The 27,905-nt window shown below is 41.4% G+C and overlaps 1 protein-coding gene across 2 annotated transcripts; it reads left to right on the forward strand.

Annotated features, from left to right (window-relative positions):
- Positions 1–973: 973 nt before the first annotated feature.
- On the forward strand, positions 974–20,389 carry LOC100825699 (rRNA biogenesis protein RRP5). Of its 2 annotated transcripts, XM_010229323.3 has the most exons (40): positions 978–1,542; positions 1,624–1,829; positions 2,528–2,668; positions 2,843–3,019; positions 4,141–4,237; positions 4,565–4,677; positions 4,774–4,896; positions 4,985–5,056; positions 5,734–5,826; positions 5,927–6,037; positions 6,143–6,265; positions 8,145–8,333; positions 8,443–8,517; positions 8,735–8,871; positions 9,095–9,229; positions 10,672–10,811; positions 10,956–11,021; positions 11,343–11,449; positions 11,518–11,598; positions 11,719–11,793; positions 11,879–11,980; positions 13,023–13,188; positions 13,274–13,401; positions 13,689–13,772; positions 13,859–13,959; positions 14,925–15,075; positions 15,162–15,236; positions 15,315–15,465; positions 15,638–16,256; positions 16,599–16,659; positions 17,208–17,353; positions 17,426–17,609; positions 17,684–17,782; positions 17,862–18,193; positions 18,267–18,443; positions 18,643–18,739; positions 18,815–18,970; positions 19,035–19,271; positions 19,356–19,439; positions 20,003–20,389. In XM_010229323.3, the coding sequence occupies exons 1-40, from the start codon at positions 1,341–1,343 to the stop codon at positions 20,108–20,110; spliced, it is 5,721 nt and encodes a 1,906-aa protein (XP_010227625.1). In that variant the 5' UTR covers positions 978–1,340; the 3' UTR covers positions 20,111–20,389. The 2 variants fall into 2 exon arrangements, 1 of the variants encoding a protein (XP_010227625.1); XR_002961726.1 differs by lacking the exons at positions 19,035–19,271; positions 19,356–19,439; positions 20,003–20,389 and having other exon boundaries at positions 974–1,542; positions 18,623–18,739; positions 18,815–18,867.
- Positions 20,390–27,905: the final 7,516 nt, after the last annotated feature.

Here is a 27,905-nt window from a genome sequence, read left to right on the forward strand (position 1 = left end):
GCGGCCTTCCGGAAAGTGCTTCGCTTTGAGCACCCGCGCACTCAAAGAGACATGATATTGCAGAAGCGAGCAACGAAAAAAAAAGCTCAAAGTCTCTGAAGCCAATCTTTGACAAATCCAAAACATTATGGCGACGCAGGCTGGGAGGGCAACGACGAAGGCCACGTCGATGGCACTCTGCCGCTTGAGGGAAATTACGGCTGTTGCCACCGCCCGTTTCTGTTTGAGTCCATGTCGATGGCACTATGCAGATGGAGGGAATTTACGGCCGTTGCCACCGCCCGTTACTGTTTGCTATTGTACTGCCCTTGTACTGCCGCCGTTTCGCCCTTCTTTTGTTCTTATCTCTTGCTTTCGTCTGCTTCTGGACACTGTGCGCATTCACCTCCTCTGCTTTCCAGTTTTCCCTCTTCGTTAGAGCATCCACAATTTTTAGCTTTTCTACCTCTATAGATGCATCTAACCATTAGAGGCAACCTCTAAGCATTGCAATCTCCTACCTCTAAGAATCTAAGATAGAAATGTCTTTTTTTTTGGAGGCAGCCTCTATGCTATAGAAGTCCAATAGAATAAGCAAGAAAAAAGATCATGTGAGAACATCATAGTACTTTGTACTGATACGTGAGGTCCATCTTAGATATGAAATTGCTTCTAAAGACTGCAGCATTTGGTGATAAAGTTAGAGACCAGAGATGGATCCCAGCTTAGAGGTACTGTTACCTCTAAAGACTGTGGATGCCCTTAGCTTCGCCTCCTCTGCTTTCCAGTTCTGTTCTTGGTGCTGGCTGGTTCATCAGGTGGAATCGGAGGATGGCAGGCATAGGATAGTTAGAACAAGTCCTTATGGAGTTTCGGCCTGGCCCAACATCAATCAAACCCTAGACTGGCCTAGACACTCCCCAGTGGCCCAGTCCCCACCCTCTGTTCACGTAAACCTCCCGAAAACCCCACCCACGATCCGCCCGCCGCCGCCCCAAACCCCCCTTCTCCCCGATTCGTGCACTCGGCCCTCCCCTAGCAGCGCTCCGCCGGAAGCAGCTCGCCGTCGCCTCGCCGCTGCCTGCGTCGGCACCACGCCTCGCAGCCTCCGTCGGCGCCGCGCCGCGCCGCCGCCTGCGTCTATGGTTGCGCCGCACAGCTGTACACCAGCCAGAGTAATAACTCATCACCCCTTCCCCTAAACCTCAGCTGAAACCTAAACCCTCCCCCATACGTCGGCGCCGCCGCTCACACCAACCTCAGAGCCGTCTTCTCCTCCACGGATCCACCTGGTCCGCCTCATACGGTTGGATTCTCGATACAACCGTTCTCCCATCTCTCCCTGCGCTCGCGGCGCTGCCATGGCACCGCACGGTGATAGGAAGAAGGGTAAGGCCCCGGCCCGCCCGAGCAAGCCGGAACTGCGGCCTAACCGCAAGGAATTCAAAAACCACCGAAATGAGGAGGTTGAGAAAGGGGGTGGTGGAAAGCAGCAGGAGCAGGAGCCGGAGCCGCATTCTGCAGCGCTCTTCACCGCCGACGACGACGGTGCCTTCCCGAGAGGTGAGTAACGGACGCGCGGTTTGGCCTGCTCTCCGTATGCCGGTTTCGTACTGACGTGGGTTTGGGACTTTCGGTGCGCAGGAGGACGCAGCCTCCTGAGCAGGGATGAGATGGCAGAGGCGCGCACGGAGGCAGATGCAGAGTTCGAGAAGGAGGAGAGAAGGGGGGCGAAGAAGAGGAAATCCAACATCTCTATAGGAATTGACGCTGATGATGATTTGGGGACCCTTTTCGGTGGTGCTACCACTGGGAAGCTCCCACGCTTTGCCAATCGCATTACCTTGAAGGTTTGACTTTTCGATACTGTTGCCCGTGACCGTCAGGTTGAAGAAATACCCTTTTTTATGATCACATGACAACATTGCTAATTAAATGTTGGGACATATAACCTGTCCAACTAGTTCATTTCTCTAACATTATTGGAGATATATGTGATCCAGTTTTGAGTTCCACACATGCCTTAACAGCTTTGAGCCTTTGGCATCATATGCTGAGTTCCACATTTTTTTTTGAGCGAATGCTGAGTTCCACATATTCCTTGCATCTTTGATTCTTTGACACCACATGCCGCTGCCTGCAGTGCGCTCCCAAATTATGTCGTGTAAATTTAAATGGCTGTTTCCAGAGATGAGTGTAAATTATAACTTGCATTTTGAAATGTCAAAGGCGCCTCACAATCATGAACTTCATTAATTCGATTCTTACTTGGCTGACGGCTGGTGCCTGTTAGATGCAACATCAAGTTGATTCAGAGCCAGATTTCCCTTTGTGTTTAATCTTCTAATCTTCTCCACAACTCAATTATCAAATGCAAGAGGATTCTTTAGCATATGGTCTCTTTAAGTGGTCAGCTTTGTTTTCTATCTGATCTGCATCAACAGAAGTAACTGGTTATGGGGTATTTATTCTCGGAACGATATTCTTGGATGGAGTGCTGCTGTTTTTGTGTAACGGCCATGTCAATCATTTTCCTTTGTTTTCTCAGAATATTTCACCAAATATGAAGCTTTGGGGTGTTGTAATTGAAGTTAACCAAAAAGATGTTATAGTAAGTCTACCTGGTGGAATGAGAGGGTTTGTTCGCAAAGACGAAGTGTCTGACCTTGCTCTGCACGGAAATCACAAGGTATTGGATATTTTGATTTTTTCCCTTTCAAGTTTGTGTAATTAGTATTCTGCCAATTATAATAATTCAATATTGTTTTTTGTCCAATATTGTCCAATTATAATAATTCAAACTGATGCTGATGTTGGTTTTAGCTATGCTATTTCACTGTAAACAAGTTCCTTCTTCTTGCAGGATAGTGAGAGCAGTATATGTGCTGAAGTTGTCCATGTTGGTCAGCTCGTACCTTGTGTAGTTCTACGAGTTGATGATGATAAGAAAGAAGGAAAAGTAAACAAACGGGTCTGGTTATCATTGAGGTTGACACTCATTTACAAGGGTCTTTCTCTTGATGGTATCCAGGATGGAATGGTATTTATATTCACCCTGGTTCTGTATACGCATGATATGATCTTAACTCTTAGCATGGAACCGCATGAATTACCTTGTCCGTTTTTGTTCTTGATATGTACAAGGTCATAACACACAACCATACTAGTCTTTAATTGGTGTACAACTCTAGCATAATGCAAAATTGATCAAAGTTTTGTACGTGTGCAATTGTTTTTATTTTATGTAAAATTCACACACATAAAACAACTTGTACCCAACACAGCTGAAAGCTTGTACCTGATCATGCAGATACATGTCAGAGCTTAGACCCACAGAGTCAAAATGGAAGGGAAAAGGGAAACATCCATTAAGAATACTGATAACATAAAAGAAAACTTACTGCCCTTCCATGTTTCCATTTTCTAGACGTAGTCAACATTTAAACAATCGCAAATTAATGCCACACCTCACCACCTACTCATACCCATCACCGTTACTCTTTCAGCGAGGAGAATTTGGTAAGCTTGTTTATGGTTTTTGTATCTATAAATGAAAGGGGCTGTTTCGCTGATAGCCAAAATTGGCACTGCAACTATGTAAATTTTAGTCAAGACATGAGATTTTGACTGGTCAGTCACATGGGTGTGAAAGCCAAACACTGGCAATGAACCGACAACATGTACAAAGAGTTGAACATTCTCTTGAGGTTTGAGCCTCCCTCCCTAAATTGGGCAATGTTGAAACCTGGCACCAATCTAAGCATCCCTGCAGCTGCATATAAAACTATGAGAAGTTTAATGGAACTATGGTTGGTAATCATCATTAAATCTTTCAGCTCACTGAGTCACCTTTACTCGATTTAGAGTCTGCTTAATTGGTACTACATCCGTTCCATAATTCTTGTCGAAATCTTACATGTATCTAGACACTTTCTAGAAATAGATACATCCATTTTTAAGCAAATTTGAGACAAGAATTATGGAACGGAGGGAGTAGTCGTTTATCTTGCCTACCCAGATTAAGGTGCTACTCACAGTAACTTTAACAGTATACATAATCTGCTCAATTGACTGTCCATTACCCACCCACCCTTTTTATAGTTCTTGCATACTTGATGATGGGTTAGATTCTGAATTAACTCTCGCATGTATGTTTCGCAGGTACTCACTGCCCAAGTGAAAAGCGTTGAGGACCATGGTTACATTCTTTATTTCGGAGTATCCACCTTTAGTGGATTTATGCCAAAATGTGACAAAGGTAGACATTGGCAATATCTTAATCAGAGTACAGTTCCAATTATATTTGTTCATAGATTTCACATGTCTAGGTAACTGCACACATTATGCCAGTTATTGTTCTATATTAGCAGTTTCACAGGTAACTTCTATTCCTTGGAGCAACTTAGTAGCTTACATAAATATAGTTTCGTAGTGCTTATAATGTCCATAGTCCAGTTTGCAAGACTCATTCTGTGGAAAAACACTGAGATATTGTTTTCTTTCCTCTTGTTATTTGGTGCACTTATCGGTAAACTTTTTATTGTGGGAAGTAGCCAAGAGTTAACCAACTGGCATTCTTTTGTAGAAACTGTGAAGATTGAGAGCGGACAACTCGTGCAATGTGTTGTGAAGGCAATCGATAAAGCTCGAGCTATTATTCACTTGAGTTGTGATGAAGACTTGCTCTCCAAATCCATCGTATGGTTAACTACTATTAGTCAAGGGCTCTTGACTTTATTCTGTTCTATGTCTGTGATGCAGTTAGTGATGATTTATAATGCTGCTTCTATGTAGATTAAAGATCTGAAAGGCCTTTCTATTGATCATCTAATTCCTGGCATGATGATGAATGCACGTGTTCATACAGTTCTTGAAAATGGAGTTATGCTGTCATTTCTTACTTATTTCACTGGAACCGTAAGTTCTTAGCACTTCAGCATTTGAACTTTGGCATGGTTTGGATTTTACTCAGATATTTCACATTGTTATCTTTTCCTTGTTATAGGCTGATATTTTTAATTTGTCAAACTCATTTCCCTCTGGTAATTGGAAAGATGATTACAGTAAGAATAAGAAGGTAATCATTTGTTCTTTCCTCTGCATTTGATAATTGTTATGACCATGGATCAATTCTGTTTAGCATGAGTGAGAGCAATGTTTGTACTGTTCAGGTTTATTTACTTATGCTGAGTTTGGCATCGAGGTTGATTATTATAATCCAGCTATTTTGACCAGCTTTTGCCAATTTTTTTTTGTTTGGCTAACAAACTTTTGCCTGCCTTCATGTTTATTTTCCCACACCAAATTATAGAATAAGTCCAGCACAGCACGGTTCAGTACCGAAAACTGAGCCTTAATATTAACTTGTTATGAATTCTCTTGTTACCACCTTTTTTGTCAGAGTTTTTGAAACCTGAACCGGACCCAAACTGTTTGCTAGTCAGTCCGTTATGATTTCTCTTAAAAGTTGCCAGACATTTGTTTCCTCAGATACTTAGTGTGGGATGTACCCACCTGTGCCCGGTTCTTTGTATAGGAAAGAAAGCCCCATGGATATCTCTCCTCTTTGTGTATCTTTTCTCGAGTGTTTAACTAAAGCAAATTACTCTTTAATGCTACAATAGTCAGGCAGCTCTCGGAGTACCATTTGTGTCGTGGCCTGTGCCTCACTTTTCTAATTCACACATTGATTCCACTATCATTTCTTTGATCTTATAAGTGAATTTTTCATTCTCTTTATGCTACAATTTACAGGTAAATGCCCGAATCTTATTCGTTGATCCGTCGACAAGAGCAGTTGGGCTTACATTGAACCAGCACTTACTTCGTTTTGAAGTACCCCCTGTTGTAAGTTTTCTGGTTTGATCTGACCATTTTCTTTTCGTACCTTTTTTGAATGTTTCCATTTATCCCATTCTTTTGTGATTGATGATACTTCCCCACGCAGAATGTTAAAGTTGGAGAAATCTATGAGAGATCTCGGGTTCTGAGGATGGATAAAAGGGCCGGTCTTTTTCTTGAAATACCTTCTCCAACTCCATCACCTGGATTTGTTAGTGTATGTGTTCTTTTCTTTTGGATATTTTTTGCCTGTTAGCATTAGAGAGCCCATCCATCTTTTGTTGCTTACAATCACTAATATTTTCATATTAAATTTCTCTAGATACATGATGTATCAGACAAGGATGTGAAGAAAGTTGAGAAGAAATTTAAGGAAGGCAGCATCACACGTGTCCGTGTACTTGGAGTGCGACATCTTGAAGGAGTTGCGCTAGGCACCCTAAAAGTAATTACATTTGGTTACTTGTTTTTTATTCTGTGTCTTGATTTACTTTTGATATCTAAATTCTTCACTTTTTGATGCGTAGCAATCCTTAGTATTTGACACTCCCTGGTCCATGTTACATCCTACTTTTGTTCTACACCTGATAGACTTTTGAACTTTTCTTACATCCTATACAGTTGTTGTCTAGCAACTGTGTTCCATAAAGGTCGATTGAGTTGTGAATGAGAGTTCATATGGTTAGAAAGATAATGTTAGTGTGTGGCGTCGCGTAAATGGACATGGCATGGACAGTCTACTCCTAAGTTGACTGAGATTTTCTTATGTCTAAGTCGATGATGCTAGCCGTCTGATCTAATTTTGATTCTCTCAAACCCTGTGCAAATCTCAACACGGAGACATTGGACGTGTCAGTGTGTCGACTTGGACATAAGAAAATCTATTTCCTGGCGACTTGGATTTAGCAAGACCATTACACCTGATTTATGGAATAAGATGGTAAAGTAGCTGGCATTAGTGGTAGCTGGTTTATACTTCTATAAAGGTAGCTTTGTTAGTAAACAAAGGTGTTGGATGAAGCGTGGAGGGTGTGATTTGATTGAATTGGTCTGTTTGTTACTTAGTTTCCATGACACTGTTTAGTATTTCTATTTCTGGTCATGAGTTACAGGTTGCTTCTTTTCTTAGTCTTAATTATTTTTTCATTGAACCCTTCTCAAATTGTTTGTGCTTTTGTTAGATTTGTAATTAACTAGTGGATACCCCGCGCGTTGCAGCGGGCCTCAAAAGCAATGCACTTGCCTTACGTGAAAGAAAAATGGATTGTAACAAAGCAAAATAAACAATATAGGAGGATTAAAACTCATGATATCATTGACTTAAGAGATAACTTAAATGTGTTTGTACGGCATACAAATTTGTTTATCTTCGGGACTAATTTCCCATGTAACTGAAAAGACAAAAATATTTAGGTTGAACTACATGTTGTTGCTCTGAGTTTCATAAGAATAACTTGGAGATGTGGCATCTAATTTTTCATATAACCTATGTTGACAAATGGGTGATCACACGGTATTTGGTTTGAGGTGCGAGCATGAGAAGACATGGTTTTAAAAGCACCAATGATGGTTTAGTATCCCTCATCTTTTGAATTACATCGGTACATTTATTATTAGCTTCTCATGCCGGAATGATGAGACATGAGAGTAGAGCAGACATGGTTGGTGAGTTTGGTAACGTCAGGGGTAAAATGTTATGATGAGAGTGCCTTGAGATAAAAAAAATTTATGTTTTTCTCGCACACAGAAGACATGCATGTTGAGCTTGCAAACATCAAAACGGATCTTAGTGAGACAATGATGACGTGGAAACTCTGTATGTTGAGTTTAGTGGGATCAACTTAATGATGTGGACACTTTGCATGTTGAGCTTGCAAACATTATTAAATGAATCTTAGTGGAAATCAACTTGATGACATAGCACTTTGCATGTTGAGCTTAGTGGGAATAAACTTGATGATTTGGACACTTTGCATGGAGCTTGCAAACATTAAATGACTCTTAGTGGGTATCAACTTTATAGATATTATAGATATGATGGCAATGTACGCTCATTCTTATTCTTCTTTACTTTACCGGGATTCTCATTCTTTTAGCATTTGAACTATTCTAGCTAAATTATTTGAAAGACATGCCAGTTGGTTCATCTTGTTTAATTTTGGCATGCAACTGACAAATTATTTCCTTGCTGGTATATACATGTACTTAATATCAAAGCATGCCAGCTAACCTGTCAAGCTGTCCTGTAAAATATATTTATTACCTTTTCTTCAACTAGCAAAAGATATTGTATCTGAGGATATCTGTGTTGTATTTTTTTGCAGGACAGTGCTTTTGAAGGTTCTGTTTTCACCCATGCTGATGTCAAACCAGGAATGGTAGTGAGAGCTAAGGTTGTTACTGTTGGGCCTTTGGAAGCAATCGTGCAGTTTGCAGGTGGTGTGAAAGCACTTTGCCCGCTTCGTCACATGTCTGAGTTAGATAATGTTGTAAAGCCACCGAAGAAATTTAAGGTGTTGTGTTTTTCTCCCTCTTAATTTCCGTTGTATCTATCATGAAGCTGCTATATGATTAAGCTGCATAACTTGTCCATGGCTACTTTTTTTTGTTGCTCTTCTGTAGGTTGGAGCTGAATTACTTTTCCGTGTTTTGGGTTGCAAATCCAAGAGAATAACAGTGACATACAAGAAATCGCTGGTACCTTAATTGTACTCTTACCCTTCAAAATCTAACATCCTGTGAATTATTGTACATTGAATAGAGCATGATGAAATATTGTCTTTCACATTTTTCCTCATTCTTGTATAAGCTAGAAGATTCCAAGATAGAAATCTTATAGTATGTTCTTTAGCAATACTTTAGTTGCCTCATCAGGAGCAGGGAGTCAAATAATAAAGTTATGGAGTACTTTCAGGTCAAATCAAAACTTGAAGTGTTGGCCTCATATGCTGATGCCAAGATTGGTTTAGTGACTCATGGATGGATTACTAAAATAGAAAAGCACGGTTGCTTTGTGAGATTTTACAACGGAGTTAAGGGTTTTGTGAGCAGGTTGGTCTCTGTTTTGTCTACACTCCTTACATGTGATGATTTTCATGGTGAAAGCATGCTCATTTCTTTGAAGTCTATATCTGTGTTGGGTTTAATAAAAAATCAGATTTAATCTCATTGGAGATTTCAGTGTCGTTTTTCTATGGATATATCATATATGGATCCGTAGGCACTATAGTTTTATTGAATATATGTATCTAACATATTTCCTAATTTTTACTAGATCTGAGCTTGGACTAGAGCCAGGTACTGAAGCTGGGAGTGTTTATCATGTTGGGCAAGTTGTCAAATGTAGAATTGTCAGTGTTGTCCCTGCTTCAATGAAACTAAATGTTAGTTTTGCAACATCTTCTAATAGGTGAGTGCTCCTTCTTGTTCTTTGTTCTTTGTGTGCTCTCTGACTCATGTCCCATAACTGGATAATTGGATTTGTCTTAGATAATGTTGATTTGTCTTGCAGTTCTTTAGGAATATGTAATTGTTGGTATTTTTGCCAGTATATTGTGATTAAAAATACTAGTCAAGGTCTTGCGATTGGATGGATTGAGTAACAAATAACTTTTCTTGGACTTGATATATGGTTGTTTAGTTTTCAATAACCTGGCAGGGCGACTGCTTTTCATTAAGAAATTTGAATTTGTAATTACGTACACATCGTCTGTAGATGTATTTATGAGCAGAACAAGTCCAAAAACACATCAGTCGAGCGAGAGATGTCACCCAATGAAGCACCGTTACGACTGGGTCAGCTGTGTCCACGTGCTGATACGACAGAATACAGGGATACCACGGGATACAGCGGGATGTGTATCCAAGTATACCCCTTTTCCAATTTAAACCAAATAAAAGAAATCAGGATACGGGCATACGGCAGGGATACTGGGTAGATATGGTTGGGATACAGGCAGGGAAGAAGATGAGAAAGGCGGCCACAGGCAAGGAAGAAATTCATGGTGGGAGGATAAGGAGCACGGCTGCTGGCGAGGAAGAACATCTGGGCAGGAGGAAGATAAGGGCTGTGGCCGGCGGCAATATAGAAGATCCGGGTGGGAAGGAAGACGTGGATGGCAGGCCAGTGGCCGACAACGAGCATGAAGATCCGGGCAGCTGTGCGGTTGTGGCTGTCATCTCGTCTCATGTTCTGCAGCTAGCTAGTGGAGCAAAGGGTGGCAGAGGGTGAATCAGGAAGCTTACTTGGTTTAGGGTTTTGTTTCGCCTTATAACTGAAGTCCATACTTTTTTGTGAGCATGTTTAATTCACTAAAGAGCACTGCTACGCGTACGATACAAAATTGCACGATTTGCTTACACTGCCTAGCAAAATTCCACCGTTGCACTTGGGCCTGGGCCTATGGGCTAAGCAGATTCAATAGATCACCTAGGCATCTTATGGAAATCGTACGACTATCATACACAGAGTAGTCCCGTTCACTCAATAATAGTCCCAGGTGTTGTATAAATACGCTTTCTTTGTTCTGAAGGGCATGTGTATTCTTAAATGATCTGCAACTGTTACAGCTCTTAGACCTTTGTTACATGAGTCAAAACATGATCATTTTGTGTTTACTGCATCTTCCTTTTTCTTCGTTTATCTTTAGCTAAGATCATTTCCAATACTTCCAGTCTCTTGTTGGCGACCACTGACACCTAGTAGCCGCTTTTTAACCGGAAAATGTCTTGGGCAGTTCCATGCCTGGTTTGTGAACCAGTACCTGTGTTTTTCTCAGGCAATTTTCCTATTGCTTTGTGTAGCTTAACAACTAAAGTTTCACTATTCTGCGTTTCATTTTTCTCATGCAGGATTATTCAAGCCGATACTGCGAAGGTGGGTACTATTGTCTCTGCTGTTGTGGAGCGGCTTACTCCTGCAGCTGTTGTTGTCAGTGTAAATGGCTTCTCCAAGGGATCTATACTTGACGAGCATTTGGCCGATCATCATGGTAAGTCCTCATTCGGAATACTCCATCCCCTTATGCTGCATGCAAAACAGACACAAGGTGTGGCCCACACGTCCACATGTCTTTTTTTGTTCATCTGTACATGTGCTGTTCAGTATGCCATTTACCTTTTTTCTTCTTAATTAGGCCAAGCTGCTCAGTTGAAGAATTTATTGAAGCCTGGCCATGAGTTCAACCAGCTTCTAGTTCTTGGTAAAGTCATTAAAATTCTAGCCTCTTATTAAATTCATATCGATCAATGGACAATTTTCCATCGTCCGTTCAGTTTGTGAGTACAGTGTACTAGTAATATGTATACTTGTATCTGAAGATTCTGAACCATGTTTTACTGTGGCACATGGCAGTAAACTATGCTGTTGTGCATAGTATGGCTTAGTCTGTGTATAATGTGTTTTTCATGCAACCGATTTGTCGTTTACTGATCCAGCATGTGCACTCTTGTTTTTTTTTGGTTGAATATTTCTTCAATTGAGTGATTATTGCCTTTCCCTTTTTGAATATCATGTTGTGCAGATACCGAAGGGCAAAATTTAATTCTTTCTGCTAAACAGTCACTTATCAACAGTGCAAATGACATTCCATCAGAGATATCGCAGATGCAAGCGGGAGCTGTAGTTCATGTACAATTCTTTATTTGTTTCAGTTAGATTTTTGATGAGCAAGTTTGTTGACATCTCTTTTACCTTAGGGTTATATTTGCAACATCATAGAAGCTGGTTGTTTTGTTCGCTTTCTTGGACATCTGACTGGTTTCTCTCCCAAGGATAAAGTAAGTATATTTTGGTTCAGTCGTTCACTTAATCTTAAAAGAAAGCTTAACCTTGCATGTCTTCATTCTGCCGTTCTCTCTCTTTATCTGAAAAGAGAAGCCTAATCATGTTTCCTAAAGGCAGTTGATATACCAATGGAAAAGCTTTCTGCTGCGTTCTTTGTTGGCCAATCAGTTCGAAGTCACATCCTCAACGTACGTATGATATACTGCTGTTGGTACTTGCATGTTTGAATACTGCGTGTTTGGATTGCTCTGAATTGTACATCATTTATTATAGGTAAATGCAGAATCTGCCCGATTGAAGCTTTCACTGCAACAGTCTGTGTGCTCTTCACCAGATTGTTCCTTTATGCAAGGATACTTTCTTCTGGATCAGAAGGTCATCATTTAAATATGTTTACTTTTTTGCTCCAAGTTAAACTGTTGAAGGGAACTTTTATCTTGTGGCTGGTAACACTGTGGTATATTGGGGGGCATTGATAATGGAAGCTTGATAAGACAGCAGTGTTGGTGAGGTCTGGGTGGAACTTGCAAGGTTACAAGGGTGTGTTTGTTGTAGCTCTGGCATAATCTGGACATTCAGCACTGTTGATTATGGAAATGTGGCCAATCGCTGATGGGGAACTGTAGACCGTTTGGATGCCCTAGAATTATCCCAGTCCCTGGTCCCCGCCCACCCCCCTGACTCCGGTCTCGGCCCCCATGAAAAATTCTGTAGCAGACGACAGCGGGCGATGTTTCTCCTCCTGGAGGCTAGAGGCAAATGATGACAGCCAGAATGCAGGTACTGGAGCTTGCAGGCAGACTATGGCAAGCCGCGTGCTGGTTGCTGGAGGTCACAGGGTTGCTGTGTTGGACAAGGAATGGTCCAATGGTTGATGGAAGCAACAGCAGCAGGAAGTTCAGGAGCAGGAGAGTAAAAGCAGATGAAGGATTGGGGTTTTGACATATTGTGGGCAGCGGCATCTGGAACCAGGCTTTGTTAGGGTTTTGGCCCAGTATATCCTATATACTGGTATATCTGGCCTACATGTCATATGCTTCGCTGGGCTTCATGGGTGGCGGGTATGTGGAATTATCGAGCAGGGACGGCCACGCAAGACCTGATGGGGATGACTTCTTTAACACGAGCATGTGGGGGATTAAATTTGTACCATTCCTATCCCCCACTAGAGGAAATCCCCGTCAGAAACCGGGGATTAGGGTCTGTCGTCATCCATCGTGATTCTCTAAATTTAGGCTTTTTTAGATGGAAATAACATCACAGCGATTCTATTCAAAATATCAAATATCTGAAAGTTTCTGATTTGTTCACTTTGTTTACTAGTTTTCACCTTTATGTTTCTGAGATATGGATTAGTCTCATTTCATAATATGTTTTAGTGTGTACTCTTATAATTGGTGTTACCTTGTTGATCTAGATTGCGGAAATGAAGTATTCAGGTAGCAGTACTTCTCATGATTGGAAGAAATCTCTTGGCATTGGCAGCTTGGTTAAGGGGGAGGTGGGAGCAGTAGAAGAATATGGTGTTATCCTTAACTTCAAAGACCATCCTGATGTTGTTGGCCTGATTGAACATCATCAACGTAAGTAACTCATTTTCTTCCTTTATGCCTTTAATTGGCGCATCATTGTTACTCGTTTCAAAAGTTCCATTCTCTTCTTCTGCAGTTGGTGGCAGTACTGTAAAAGTGGGTTCTTCTGTGAAGGGTCTTATTGTGGATTTATCTGATGGAGTTGTAAATTTATCCCTTAAGCCGGAACTAATTGGCAGTGTCAGCATGGATGGAAAAAAGAAGGTAATAGCAGCACCTTCTTCTAGATTTACGTGCCTCCTATATTTCCTGCCATCCTGCCCTCCCTATCTGTGGTGCTTGCTAGAGACTGCTCTAATGGCCTTTAGCATTGAGACTCTCGAAATTGCTGCCACCATTTGTTTCTGAACCTCAGTTTGTATGTTGTTTGATTTTACTTCACCAAATAAAATATCTGCATGGTTCTCAATTTGCCAGTCTTCAGTCTACCAATTTAATTTTTTTTACACCAACATTTTGTATCTTGGACTGGTTCTTTGGTTGCACTCCAGAAACGTCACAGAGCTGCGGTTTTGGACTTGGAGCTTCATGAAGAAGTGAATGCAGTTGTGGAGATAGTCAAAGAGAGCTATGTGGTGTGCAAATTACTCATTATATGACCAATTTCTTAATTGAATAAAAGGGTTACAAATTCTTATTGTTTATGTTTGATTCTATCCAGGTTCTTTCTGTCCCCGAGTATAATCATGCAATAGGTTTTGCACCATTGATGGATTACAACTCTCAGCTGCTTCCTCACCACCATTATGATAATGGGCAGCGGTAATCATGTGAATTTATTTGAGTTGTGTTGTGCTGTGTTGATTAATCAAAGCACTATACTTTGATATACCACAACAATATTCATAGCAGTATACCCTAATACAATACAGTATACTCCACCCCTACTATTTACATGATTTCCTAATACGATACAATTGCCTAAAGGACTCTGGATTTTAACATTTTTGGACTCCCTGCTCCACAACAGTAGGTTGACAATGCAACATAACATTGATAAGACAAGTCTGAGCCTCTCTTGAATTAAGCTTAGTTGAACTGTTCACACTATGTACTAAATATGTATTCCTCCGATCCTAAATTCTTGTCGTTGTTTTATTACAAATTTGAACTAAAACAACGGCAACAATTAGGATCTGAGGGAGTATATTAATATTCAATCCTATCAAGCTCAAGCTTGTCTCAGTAAGGTCCTAAAGCTCAAGTGTTGCATTGTTCCAAGCTCTAGCTGCTTGTTGAACCACAAGCTTCTTTTACACCGTGTTTTTATAATGTTGTGGTATTGTATCTGCATTGTTGTCATCATTGTTGATCTTTTATATGTTGATCCTTCTTTTGAATGAAAATCCCGTAGAAAGTTCTATAAATGCTTGGGCAGTCTGGGGTTCGTGATATAGTTTGGTAGTGTCGTGCTTGGAGTTTCATATTTTATATTGTCACAGTAGGAAATGCATCCAGTCTGATATAGATATATAGGAACATCTGCCATGTTTGCAGCTGAACAAGGCAGTTTCTTAGTGTATTACCGTAAATGATTTAGAGTTCAGTGCAAAGCAGCACAGTATGTTACACCAAACACAGACAGACTGTCAAGGCTATATCATTTTCTTAAGTAATATGATTGCCAATAGTTTTTGGAAAGTGGCCCTGTTATGTTGGAACTCATGCAGTTACAATTCCCAAATTCTGAGTAATATTCTTATTTTTCCTTTTGTGTTTTGTTGAAGCATTACTGTCGTTGTTGGAAGTATCCCAAGTTCTGACCCTTCTGGAAGACTTATCCTACTCCCGAAAACATCAGGGCAGGGTTCTGGTCTCTCTAGTTCTAGAAAAGCGAAGAAATTGTCCGACAAAGTTGGGTCACTTGTTGAAGCAGAGGTGCGACTAGCATTTTTTATGATTGGCCAGTCTTTGCTCTTTATTTGCAAACTTTGCTTATGCCTGTTGATCCTGTTTGGTCACAGGTTATCGATATCAAGCCACTTGAGCTTATTGTGAAATTTGGTGTCAATCATCATGGGAGGATTCATATTACCGAGGTATATACCGAACTTTTTATTTAGAGTGATTTCCATAAGTAAATTTTGGATCTGAGATTGGTTATATATTTCTTTCAGGTCCTTGAAGATGATTGCAGTGAGCATCCTTTTAGTAAACTCAGAATTGGGCAAAAGATCCATGCAAGAGTTGTTGCCCAAGCTGAACATTCAGCAAATAGCGGCAGAAAACTAAAATGGGAACTGTCTATTAGACCATCTGTGCTTCAAGGTATGCTGTACACAAAATCTTCGTTTGTGTATTCCATAATATATATCCATCTCTTATAGTTAACTGCTTCCGTTTAGTTTAACCATCATTATTTGTACTTTTGGTGCTTATGATTTGATATGACTTGTTTTCCTGATTTCTGTTTTTCTTCTTCTGCCTGACCATCTAACAGGAGAGTCCAAACAATTAAATGCCCTTGAAAACAAATCAAACCATTCAGTGAATGGAATTGTGCGTGCTTATGTCGTCAAGGTGGACAGGGAGTGGGTCTGGTTAACTGTATCAAGAAATGTTACGGCGCATTTATTTATTCTCGATAGTTCCGTTGAGCCCATTGAACTAAAAGAGTTCCAACAGCGGTACCGTGTCGGCCAAGCAGTGAAAGGATATATTATTGGGGTGAATAGAGAGAAAAAGTTGTTGAGGCTGAAAGCACTTGATAACCAAGCCATGCTCAAGAATATAGATGACACCCAAAAACCAATCTCTTCTATTGCTGAACATACAAAGGAAGGCGATATAATTGGTGGACGCATTCAAAAGATTCTACCTGGTGTTGGTGGGCTACTCATCCAGATTGGACCTCATCTTCATGGAAGGGTTCATTATACTGAAATTGTTGATTCGTGGGTACCAGAACCCCTTTCTGGATTCCATGAAGGTCAGTTCGTGAAGTGCAAGGTCCTGGCTGTAAGCCGCCCATCTGAAGGATCTGTCCGAGTAGAACTGTCACTTCGTTCATCTATCCTATGCACAAGTCATGACCCATCAAGAAAACTAGTTGATGATTCGTAAGTCATATCACTTGCAAAAGTATTGTTGATTCCGAAGAAACTATGGACAGTGATGTTTTAACTGTGGTAAATATGTTTATTTTTGTCGAAATTTATTGCTACACTGTATTTCAAACAGACCTTAAGTACAAATTAAATCTGGACAGCTACAACTGCCTTTCTGGCTGTGTTGGGGATTGCAAAATACTGACATCCGCAAAATCCGAAAAAAACACTGACCCAATCCCTCACATGAAATAGGCCTGTTAGAATTTTGAATGTTGTACACAAAGTATCATTATTTTAGTTGTCCTAAAAAATATTATGTCTACCACTTAATGCATGACATTTATTTTGTAGGGCAACTTGCACTACCCGGTTTGAGAACGTCAATGATCTGTCCCCTGGATCAGAGGTTAAGGTATTTTCTTCTCATTTTATGAGTGTTTACTTTCTGCCTGAAAATTTTGACTTGATGCAGTCTACTAGTAGGAGCCACAGCTCACCATTTTTGCAGTTTCTAAAAGAAACTTGTTTTGGTGTGAATGTTAGTGAATGTTAATGTTGTTACCTTCATACAACATTTCTATTATAAACTTTGGGCCTGGGGTGGTGTGTGTGTGTGCTATAAGATGTTATGTTATACCAGAGCTGAAATAATATTTTATGTTCTATCCAAGATACCTACCACCTTTTATGGTTTTAGAATTAAGGAAAATTACACGCCATGTTGTTGGCAGCAAGCATCGAGCACCGAAATGAGTAGAACTTGTTTCTACTGCAGTGTAGAAATGAAGTTAGTTTCTTGATTGCCTTGGCTGTTTTATATTTAGCCTTTTACCAATTTCTATAAATTTATTTTCTATGCGATGGAGTAACATGAGGTTTTATCCAATTACATATTTTCCCGTTGGAGCCTTTCCTACATTTATTTCTTTGAAGAAAAGAGTAACATGATGTCCTTTGTAGGGTTATGTGAAGAACGTGAATGCCAAAGGTTGTTTCATTATGCTTTCTCGAATGATCGAGGCTAGGATTATTTTGTCAAATTTGTCAGATGAGTATGTCGAAAATCCTCAGAAGGATTTCTCGGTTGGAATGCTTGTACACGGAAGGTTAGATCTTGCAATTCATAAATGGACATCAACTACAAACATTTTCTCTCATGTAATGGAAAATTCCTGCAGGGTCTTGTCTGCAGAACCACTATCAGGGAAAGTTGAAGTATCACTTAGGAAGGGCACAGGTAGCAAATCACAGAAGTCGGATGGCATTAGTTACAGTGATCTGCATGTTGGGGACATCATTGATGGTCAAGTTAAACGGGTTGAATCCTATGGATTATTTGTGACAATCCAGAGCAGTGAACTGGTATCCTTTTGTCCTCTTTAGATTCTGCAAGTGTTTTCATTAACTGGTATGTCATGTAGATCATCCCTTTGTAGGTGGGCTTGTGTCATGTATCAGAACTTTCTGATGAGCCAGTTCTTGATATTAACTCTTGCTACAAAGCTGGTGATATGGTTAAAGCCAAGATTTTGAAGGCAAGTTTTATTTATGGTCAGATTGGTCTTTTGCCACTTTATGTGTGTTAAAATTCCACTTCCTCTTCTCTACATTCAGATTGACGAGGAACGGCGCCGAGTGTCCCTTGGCATGAAGAAATCTTATTTTGTCTCTGGTCTGACTGATGGTATAAATGACGACGACGATGATGATGAAAGGGTTCCTATGGACATCAATCATGTCCCTGAGATGTCTAGTGATTTGAACAGCGCCTTAGTTGTTCCAGAGCCAGAACCCAGGGCTTCTGTGTTGCCACTTCAAGTCTCCTTGGATGAATATGAAGGTTCTGACCAAGATAGTGATGATAAAGGTCCTAAAATTGCTAATGGAACTGGATCAATTGTTCAAAAGAGCGATAAACGGTTGAAGGAGAAGGCGAGGAAACAAAGGTTTTCACACATTTTATTCTCCTTGTACCTTCAACAGTGGCATTAGACTCTTTACATCGTGTATATTTTTCAGGGAACTAGATATCAGTGCCTTGGAGGAAAGGGCTTTACAGAAAGATATACCAAAAACTCCAGATGAATTTGAGAAGTTGGTCCGGAGCTCTCCAAACAGTAGCTTTGTCTGGATAAACTATATGGCATTTTTGTTAGACCTTGCAGATGTTGAGAAAGCACGTTCAGTAGCTGAAAGGTACATCTGCTGTATATGGATCCTTGTTTTCTGCTAATTTTTTTAACTGGTGGTAGGAAGCTGTCACTTCAAAAGTTTCCATGAGAATTTCCATTCATATTAATCTCTTTAGCAAAGAGATCTGGATATTTTATATTGTCAAGTTCAAGCCTGTCGCACACAATCTTATCGTAATACAGTTGTCCCTTGTGTTTATTAGGGCTTTGAGAACAATAAACATGCGAGAAGAGGAGGAGAAACTCAATGTATGGGTAGCATACTTTAATCTTGAAAATGAATATGGTTGTCCACGGGAGGTGAGTTTAGATGACAGTATTAGGCTTCTCTCTGTTGTCCCGGTCAAGGATACTGATTTGTTGTATGTATACTAGGATGCTGTCAAGAAAATATTCCAGAGAGCCATGCAGTATTGTGATCCCAAAAAGGTGCACTTGGCTCTTCTTGGAATGTATGAGAGAACTGACCAGCACGAACTGGCAGATGAACTTTTCGATAGAATGACCAAAAGATTCAAGACTTCATGCAAGGTTAGTAGCTCAGTCTCCTGCTTATTTTAGGATCAAATTTCTGACTTACACTATGCAATTGTAGATCTGGTTGCGCCGCATTCAATTTTCTCTCAAGCAAGGCAGGGATGTTGAATACATCAAATCCATCATAAACCGTGCGCTTCTAAGTCTGCCACAGAGCAAGCGTATTAAATTTCTCTCACAGACTGCTATCCTGGAGTTCAAGTGTGGGGTGCCTGAGGAAGGGAGATCCAGATTTGAGCTTATCTTAAGGGAGTATCCAAAAAGAACAGATCTTTGGAGTGTTTACCTTGACCAAGTATGCAATTGTAAATTGTCACCCTTTTTCTGTTTATCGGTCACCTGATATAGTTTTATTGACAACAAGCATTATCTTTTGTAGGAAATTCGCCTTGGTGACACGGACGTTATACGGGCATTATTTGATAGAGTGACATGCCTTAGTCTTCCTCCAAAAAAGATGAAGGTTTGGCCCATTTGCCGTGTATTCTTACTACTACCTCCGATCCTAAATTGTTGTTGAAATATTACATGTATCTATACGCTTTTTAATAATAGATACATCCATATTTGGACATATTTGAGACAATAATTTAGGATCGGAGGGAGTAGTATATTAACAACAAATGCATGCATAAAATTCAGTCAGAGATATTGTTGTCACGTACACTCAGTCTCTGAGTGTACTTGATTCCAAAGTAGTAAACTCCATACTTCACCCATTTAATTGTTATTTATTTCTTTGTAGCTGAAATCGTATGGCTAACATGGCAGGGTTAGCTTGGTTAGTTGGGGTTGAGCTCAAACTTGTACCCTTACTCTTTATCTGTCCTCTTTCCCAGCATATCTCTGGCCTGTTCTCTTTTCCTGTGGGATATCCAGAATTAATGTTTAAACAGATCGTTACATTTTTACTGAGGATACCTGATATTTGCGATTCAGTATTACATGCCACCATTTTCAACAAGGGCTTTATTAGCGTTCCTTGTATTAATGCTGGTTTCTCTGTTCGATGCTCATCGTTTGCAGTTCTTGTTCAAGAAATACCTGGCATACGAGAAGTCTCAGGGCGACAGAGAAAGAATGGAGCTTGTGATGCAGAAGGCAACGGAGTATGCTAAGATTTCACAAGCCTAATGTACGATCTATGCACAAGTGTCTGCTGCTTCGCGATCACGGATGGTGATTCTGTGACTAGGTCTCTGGTCGAACTCACCTGAATTGCTGCTTGATGAGAGGACCACAATTTTGTTCGGTGTTAGTGTTAGCGGGGAAGAAACTTTGTAGAATACTCGTAAACTTTAGCTTGTATGCCTTGCGGCATGTCTTTGCCAATTTTTAGTGTTGTGTAAACCTGAGTCAGAAAGAACGTTTCTTGTTCTAGTGGAAATTTGCAAAGATGGTTCACTTTCCTTAGTTTTTTTTTTTCGAACTTATATCTACTAGTTATCTACTACCATGTGTCGAAAAACTGAGAACGGAGATCAGTGTGAGAAAACATGCAACTTAGTATTTTCACAGGGGCATAGCCCAAGTATATATACTACATGTGTGACAAATAAGCAGAAATTCAGTGTGAGAAAATGTGCAACTTGTTTCTCCACAGGGGCATAGACCAAATATATATTCTACCTGTGTGACAAATATGCAGAAATTATGTCTGTACATTTTTCCGTTCGGAAATAAGTGACGTGATCCAAAAGTCAGGACGGAAGTACATCTTTAGCACCTTTCTAAGCTTACGGTGGATCCACAACACCGAGTCAGGAGAGGCAGAAGCTGTGTTGGGCTTATTGACGAAATTTGCTAACTGAGCCTCGGAAGGCTCATATTGAGTACAAAGCACTTGATTCTGCACTGCACAGTATTTGTTTACTGAGTTCATGTTTCATAGGGCCCTAGGAACGTGAATTTTCAGCTCCTGCGACCCTTGGTGCACTAAATCTGGTTTGTCAGGAAAGGCCTGATCTTCACTTATAAGAGAGCGTTTTTGGCCCAGTATTGTGTAGCAAACAGTGACATACTGGGCCATTTTCTTGTACGGATATGTTCCGGGCAGATAAATTTCACGGGTTGGGTCAGCACCCCAGGCCCAATAGAAGCAAGCCCTACGGCCAATCCAGCAGCAATAACAGAAGCAGCATCAATTAATGGGTTCATGGTGAGTTCCTCGTGTCAAAAAAGAGAAATGGTTAAGGATACAATCAACCAAGAAATTCTTACTTCTAAGCTCTATTGGGGAGAAGTAACTAAAAAGTAGTTTCATACATTGGAGGTCCAATTGACGAAGGCCACTGATACTATTCTATGCGTTTTCTGGAGAGCAACAACGGAAATAAAATAGGTGAACCTGGATACATGATATGGGAGGGAAAGGATAGCTTTTCTTAACGGGGGTTAGTAAGAACTCTCTTATCCCACTTGGAAGGATACCATCCTTGTAACATAACTATCCATGACTGTTTTTGTCTCTAGCATGACCACTTGATAAAATGTGGAGGCAAGTAGGGAAAATGGCCGATACTACTGGAAGAATTCCTCTTTGGCTGATAGGTACGGTAACTGGTATTCCTGTGATTGGTTTAGTAGGTGTTTTCTTTTATGTAGTTCTTTCTACCACACTTTAGAGTCTTTTCTTTCTATTATATTAGCTTTGAATCTATATAGAATAGATTAGTGCATTGAAATAGTAGTCTAATTCAATTTCTTTTTTCATTGCATCCACTTAATTTCAATTAAGTCAAAATAAAAAAATCGAAGACAATTCTTGACCAAAGAATCCATGGAGGGAGAAAATAATAATATTAAGAATAGACTATATATAGTAAAAATGTATATAGTAAAATATAGTAAATGACAAAAGGCGAGACTCTACTAGTCTTCACTCTTGTGGTTTCCTCGGTTTCTGTTTTCTTATTCGGGATCTTGCTTTTCATGATTCTCATCTCTGCAACTCACGATTTCAGCGAGAGAACCAAATCCAAGTTGGCGAAGATCATGGAATTCATATTAATCATTGAAGAAATGAAAAAGGGATTAAATAAATAAAATCCAAGTCTTAAATGAAAGGATCCGGTTGGAATCTTGAAGTATGGTAGAAAGAACTACATATAGTTTTTTCTACAACACTTTAGAGTCTTTTCTTTCTATTATATTAGCTGTGAATCTATATAGAATAGATTGTCGAAGATAGAAGAGCCCAGATTCCAAATGAAGAAACGAATATATTTAACATTTCCATACGATTCGTGCTAATATTGGCATTCTCGGGTCCATGGAATGGAAGAGATAATGAAATTAACAAGGCCTTGAGCTTCTACTTTCGTTTAGAATTTAGGCATTATTTTCATGAAAAAGGCGTAGAAGTAGTTAGGGTTCTTCTTCTTCAATTTATCCCTGCGATTTATCCTCAATTTCATCACGTAGACCAAATCGATCCCCAAATTCCCCATTGGATCTCCACGGTCTTTACATTGGTATCAGAGCAGTCGATCTGCTGGTGGCGAATCGAATTGTGGAGGCTGGGAGGTTGGGATCTCTCGTAAAATCCCACCTTCTCACGGCGGCGGAGTTGTTCATCGTTCGGTGGCGGCGGCACTGTTCGCGTGCAGTTCTGTGACAGGTGATAGGTGCCGAATCCTCACAGATCTCAGTGGCAAACCCCTATTTCCTAACAGGATCCGTGCATATTGATGGTGATTCGGGCTACATCGAGGGCCTTGGGTTGGCGCTGCTGTAAAGTCCCCGAGTACTTTGAGTAGTCTATGTTAGCTTCTTTAGAATCATCTAGGTGTAGAACTACATGGTAGTGGTCTTTTCTGTGAATGGGATTTTGTTCGGGTACGGGGATTGAGAGAGAGAGAGAGAAGGAGGAGGAGGAGGAGGAGTACCTTCTCCTTGCGACGACGAACTTGAGGGTGCGGCCATGTCGACGGCGGCGAGCGACGGTGTGGGAGAGTTGGTGACGGCGGGGTCGGCGGTAGCTTCCCGTTACTCCTGCGCAAACCCTAGATCGGTAGGGGTGTTCGGTGGGGTGTGCGGCACTGCGACCAACCTTGTGTTGCGTGCCGCCGGCCCCCACCTCTTAATATAGCATAGTGTAACAGGGGCCCGCCAACCATATTGGGTTGGGCGCCCCCGATCAGGGCGCATTAGATCTAAGGGCCCGATGGGCGGTTGGGCCCACGCGGGTGGAGATGAGATCATCCTAACAGTCTACGGTGTTGAGTGCAGAATCGAGCTAAGGGGACGAGCAATTGGGCAATTGCTTGGACATCCTTGGTTTTGATGATGACGGGTCCTGATACCCGCACGAAGGCCCAGGTGGCGGTAGAAAAATCGGAAGCAAAGATGATGGATATTCGTTCTGATAGCCTGGACCTGAAGAGTTTGAAATTATAGGTGAATGCTATCCATTTAGAAATGTCGTCTTTACATCCATCTGAGGTAGTTCTAAATCAAAATGCACCACTAGTGCCATTATGATCCTGAAGGAATTCTTGCATGAGACTGGTGAAAATGTCTCATTGTAATATATTTCTTCTCTTTGTGTAAATCCTTTTGCTACGAGTCGTGCTTTGTATTTTTCTATATTCACTCTACAGTCATATATGGTTTTGTAGACCCATTTACAGTCTACCGTTTTGGCTCCTTTAGGAATTTCCTCTAAGTTCCAAACTTCGTTGGAACTCATCGATTTCATCTCATCTTCCATGGCCTCCAGCCACTTCGATGAGTGAGGGCTACTCATGGCTTGTTCATATGAAGTGGGATCATTCTCCATATGAACTCTTTCTGTATTATAAACTTTATAATCTTTAGGAATAGCTGATCTTTTAACTCTTTGAGACCTTCTAGAGGCCTCAATTTCTGGCACGTTCCGTGTCTCTACATGTGGCGCATCTTCAGGAGGTGGCTGCTGCAGTTCCCTTTCATGTGCAACAATGGGTTGAGTCGGCTCCTGACGGACAGGTTCCGGACTTTCACTCATTGTTGCCATGTGTGGAGTTGCAACAGGTGTGGCCACCACAATCTCAGGGATTGTTGGTGCGGCAACAACAGGTAGTGAAAAGAATGGCTCCTGAGTCATCGAATTAGGTGCATGCACCCTCTTCTCCTCAAGAACAACTTTTTGAGCTACCGTGCTCTCCCTCATCATTTCGTCCTCTAAGAAGACGGCATGTCTTGTTTCTACAAACTTTGTATATCTGTTTGGACAGTAGAAACGAAAACCTTTTGATCTTTCCGGATAGCCAGTGAAATTGCAACTTACTGTCTTGGTATCCAATTTGCAATATTTGGGTTAAACACTTTGGCCTCAGCAGAGCTCCCCCACACCCGCAGGTGTTGTAGAGAGGGCACTCTACCTGTCCATAGCTCGTACGGTGTTTTGGGCACCGACTTGCTTGTCACTCTATTGAGAATGTGAATGGCGGTTTTTAATGCCTCCATCCACAATTCCAATGGTAAGGTGGAATAACTCATTATACTGCGCACCATGTCCATAAGAGTACGGTTACGCCTTTCACCTACTCCATTTTGCTGAGGCTCGCCCGGCATTGAATATTGGGCAACTATTCCAGTCTCCTGTAGGAACCTTGCAAAAGGTCCAGGGACTTGGCCGTATGGGGTGTTCCGACCGTAGTACTCCCGCCCCCACGGTCGGATCTTACTATCTTTATCTTTTTATGATGCTAATTTTCAATTTCAGCCTTGAATATTTTAAATTTATCCAACGCTTCTGATCTTCTTTTTATTGGATAAATATAACCATAATGGGAGTAGTCGTCTGTGAATGTTATGAACGAATCATAACCATCCATGCTTTTCACAGGAAATGGTCCACAACGTTAGTGTGAATAATTTCTAGTGTGCTGGTGCTTCGTGTTGCACCCTTTTTGATTTCCTTTACATACTTTCCTTTAACGCAATCTATGCATTGCTCTATGTCTGAGAACTCTAATGGAGGAAGAATTTCGGTTTTAACAAGTCTTTCTATCCGCCCCTCGAAATATGGCCTAAACGACAGTGCCTTGATTGAAGTTCTTTTTCTTGTTATCCTTCACATAGTTCAGTGAACCACCATATGAGGATTTAATTCTGTCCTGTTCTTGCACACACATGGCTATTGTTTTTTCAATATCCCACCGCTCTGGCTGCATGTTGTAGTTGACAACAAATGTGTCAAACTCTTTTGGCAGCGAAGCCATAACCAGATGAACAAGCATTGCAGGCTTGATCTCTAGATCAGCATCCATGGGTTTCAGCTTAGCTGCCATGTTGCTCATCCCGAGGATATGCTCTATTATGCCATGTCCTCCTCCAGTGTACTTTTCTTTCACCAGTTGCTTTTGCAGCTGGGTAGCATATATGTTTGAAGAGCCAGTGAACTGGCTCTTTATCTTTTCAAGATATTCCCCTACGGAAGCACACTCTGCAATTGAGCCCACAATAGCGTGCTCAATTGTGTTTTTTATGAAAGCCATGATCTTTTCTTTTCTACCATCAAAGCCGCGCCGCCGTTCCTTCTCCTCCCCCGCCTCCCTTTTGTTCCTTTTTATCCTTTTTCTCTTTACTTTCCCGGCGAACTAACCGGCATGGAGGGCGTGGTGTAGCTTTTCGCGGCGGCGGCCTTGGCCTCTTGCCGGCGCACGCGTGCACCCGAAGGTGCGCGCGTCGCCGTCAAGCGGTCAACGGCGCCAATGTTTTCCCGGCGTGGACCCACCTTGACGACGACCGGCGGCGCCGAGGTGACGGCGACCGGTGGCAGCCGCAGGCACCACCACACGGGTAAGGTCTTCTTTTCTCTTTTAGGGTTAGGGTTTGCCTTTTTTGATTTCTTTCTTTTTTTTCTTTCTTTTTCTATCCCGACGGATCTACGATTCTAACCTTGCTGTGATACCAATGTTAGAACTATGGGAACAACTAGATGTAGATCGGTACGGGTAGATAGCCTTACTGTGATACGGCATGGCATTCGGGTATGGGGCTAGAGAGAGAGAGAGAGAGAAGAATAGAGGGATGTGTACCTTCGCCTTGGGACGACGAGGAGCTTGATGGAGCGGCCATGTCGACAGCGAAGGCGAGCGGCGGCAGCGGCGAGCTTCTTGTCGCTTCTGAGCAGAACCCTAGATCAGTAGGGGTTGTCGGTGGGTGGTTTTGGCTACGCAGTTGAACCTCGTAACTCGTGCCCCGGCCCTCTCACTTCTTTATATTGCGCAGCGCGACAGGGGCCCGCCAACCATAGTGGGTTGGGCGCCCCCGATCTGGGCACGTTAGATCTAGGGCCCGGTGGGCCGTTGGGCCCACACGGTGGAGATCACCCTAACAGCCTGGACTTGCCCAAAGGCATTTTGGTGATTACTAAGAATGGTACATCTATCACTTTTGTGGATTATACTAACCATCAAAGTGATTTTTCATCTCTGCTGCTAAATTGTCCAAGTACCTGAAAAAGGGAGCAATCGGTATGTTCTGCAAATTAGAGACATGTCTGAAATAGAGGAGAAGCCAGTTCCTTGTATCGTTCCTAATAATCAGTCCCTATACGGATGTATTTCAGGCACATGATGGACTTCCTCCATCCATGGCTTGTGATCATCACATCCCTCTTGTCTCTGGAGCTTTCACCTCCTAATTTACGGCCTTATAGAGTGCCCCATTATCAAGAAGGCAGCCATGGAAGAGATTATCAAGGACATGCTTACCAAAGAGGAAATATGGCCTAGCCTCAGCCCATTTTCTTCCCTAGTTGTTATGATTAGAAAGAGAGACGACAGTTGGCGTCTCTGTGTGGATTACAGACAGCTTAATAATCTTACTATTAAAAACAAATTCCCAATGACAGTCATTGAAGATTTATTAGATGAGTTACATGGGGCCACTGTATTCACTAAATTGGATTTACGATCAGGGTATCCTCAGATAAGGATGTTTTCTGATGACATACCTAAAACGGATTTCAAAACTCATTTCTGATCTGCATGAGACAGACATCCACCAGCCTCAGATGGAGAAGATCCACATTTCTCGTGAAGGCACTGACATATGGCTTAAACACTTTAGGCCATCAGATAAGCACACTCACACTGTGACAATTCCAGGCCCATGGATTGACTTTTTTACTGCTATACTTGCATCACCAGATAACTTTGACTAGGCTAGGAAGGTGCTTATGTTCAACATGTGGAGTACTTTTGCTGCTTCCAATGATTTCTCTAGGCCATTTGTCCTTCCTGACACTTGTCCATCTAAGATGGCCCCTGTCTGTAAGCTTGCTACCAGGGCAATTGAAGCAAGTCAGGGATTCTCCACGCCCTAGGCCCCTAAGGGCTCTGTTTTGCATGGATGAGGGGCTCCACATGTCTTCTTCTGCTGCCAGAGTCAAGAGAGCAAGGAAACCTCCTTTGGTTATCACTGAAGTTAGGAGAAGTCCTAGATGGGCTGACAAATATGGTGGATATAAACACAAGACCTGCAATAATAAGCACTGTCTTGCTTGTGCTGCTCAAACCCCTAAAATCAACCATAAGATTGTCAGAAGTCTCAGTGAGAGATTTGGATTAGTTGCAGGAGAGTTCTCTTCAAATGCAGCAGATCCAAGCAATAAGATCAAGAAGAAAAATGATGATGTCACACCAACTAAGAAGCAGAAGAAGAAGTGATGATGCTGCTGGCAAGAAGTGTTTGCAAACTTGTCATATTTGTAGTTATTTTGTGTGCTCCTATAAATGTAATAAGCAGTCTTATTTGTTCTTTGAACACTCATGCACTCCTCCTAAGGATTACTCCTCTGAAACTTTTATATGGTCATGTGATGTAACATTTACTATTTTGCATCATTTGTCATTCTCTTCTCCATGGTTTTCCAATGAGTTGCAAAAGATTGAAATTTTTTGTCCTGAAACATCAAGGGGCTGAATGGGAAGGATAA

Source organism: Brachypodium distachyon, chromosome 1, assembly GCF_000005505.3.
Source record: "Brachypodium distachyon strain Bd21 chromosome 1, Brachypodium_distachyon_v3.0, whole genome shotgun sequence".
Classification (NCBI taxonomy): domain Eukaryota; kingdom Viridiplantae; phylum Streptophyta; class Magnoliopsida; order Poales; family Poaceae; genus Brachypodium; species Brachypodium distachyon.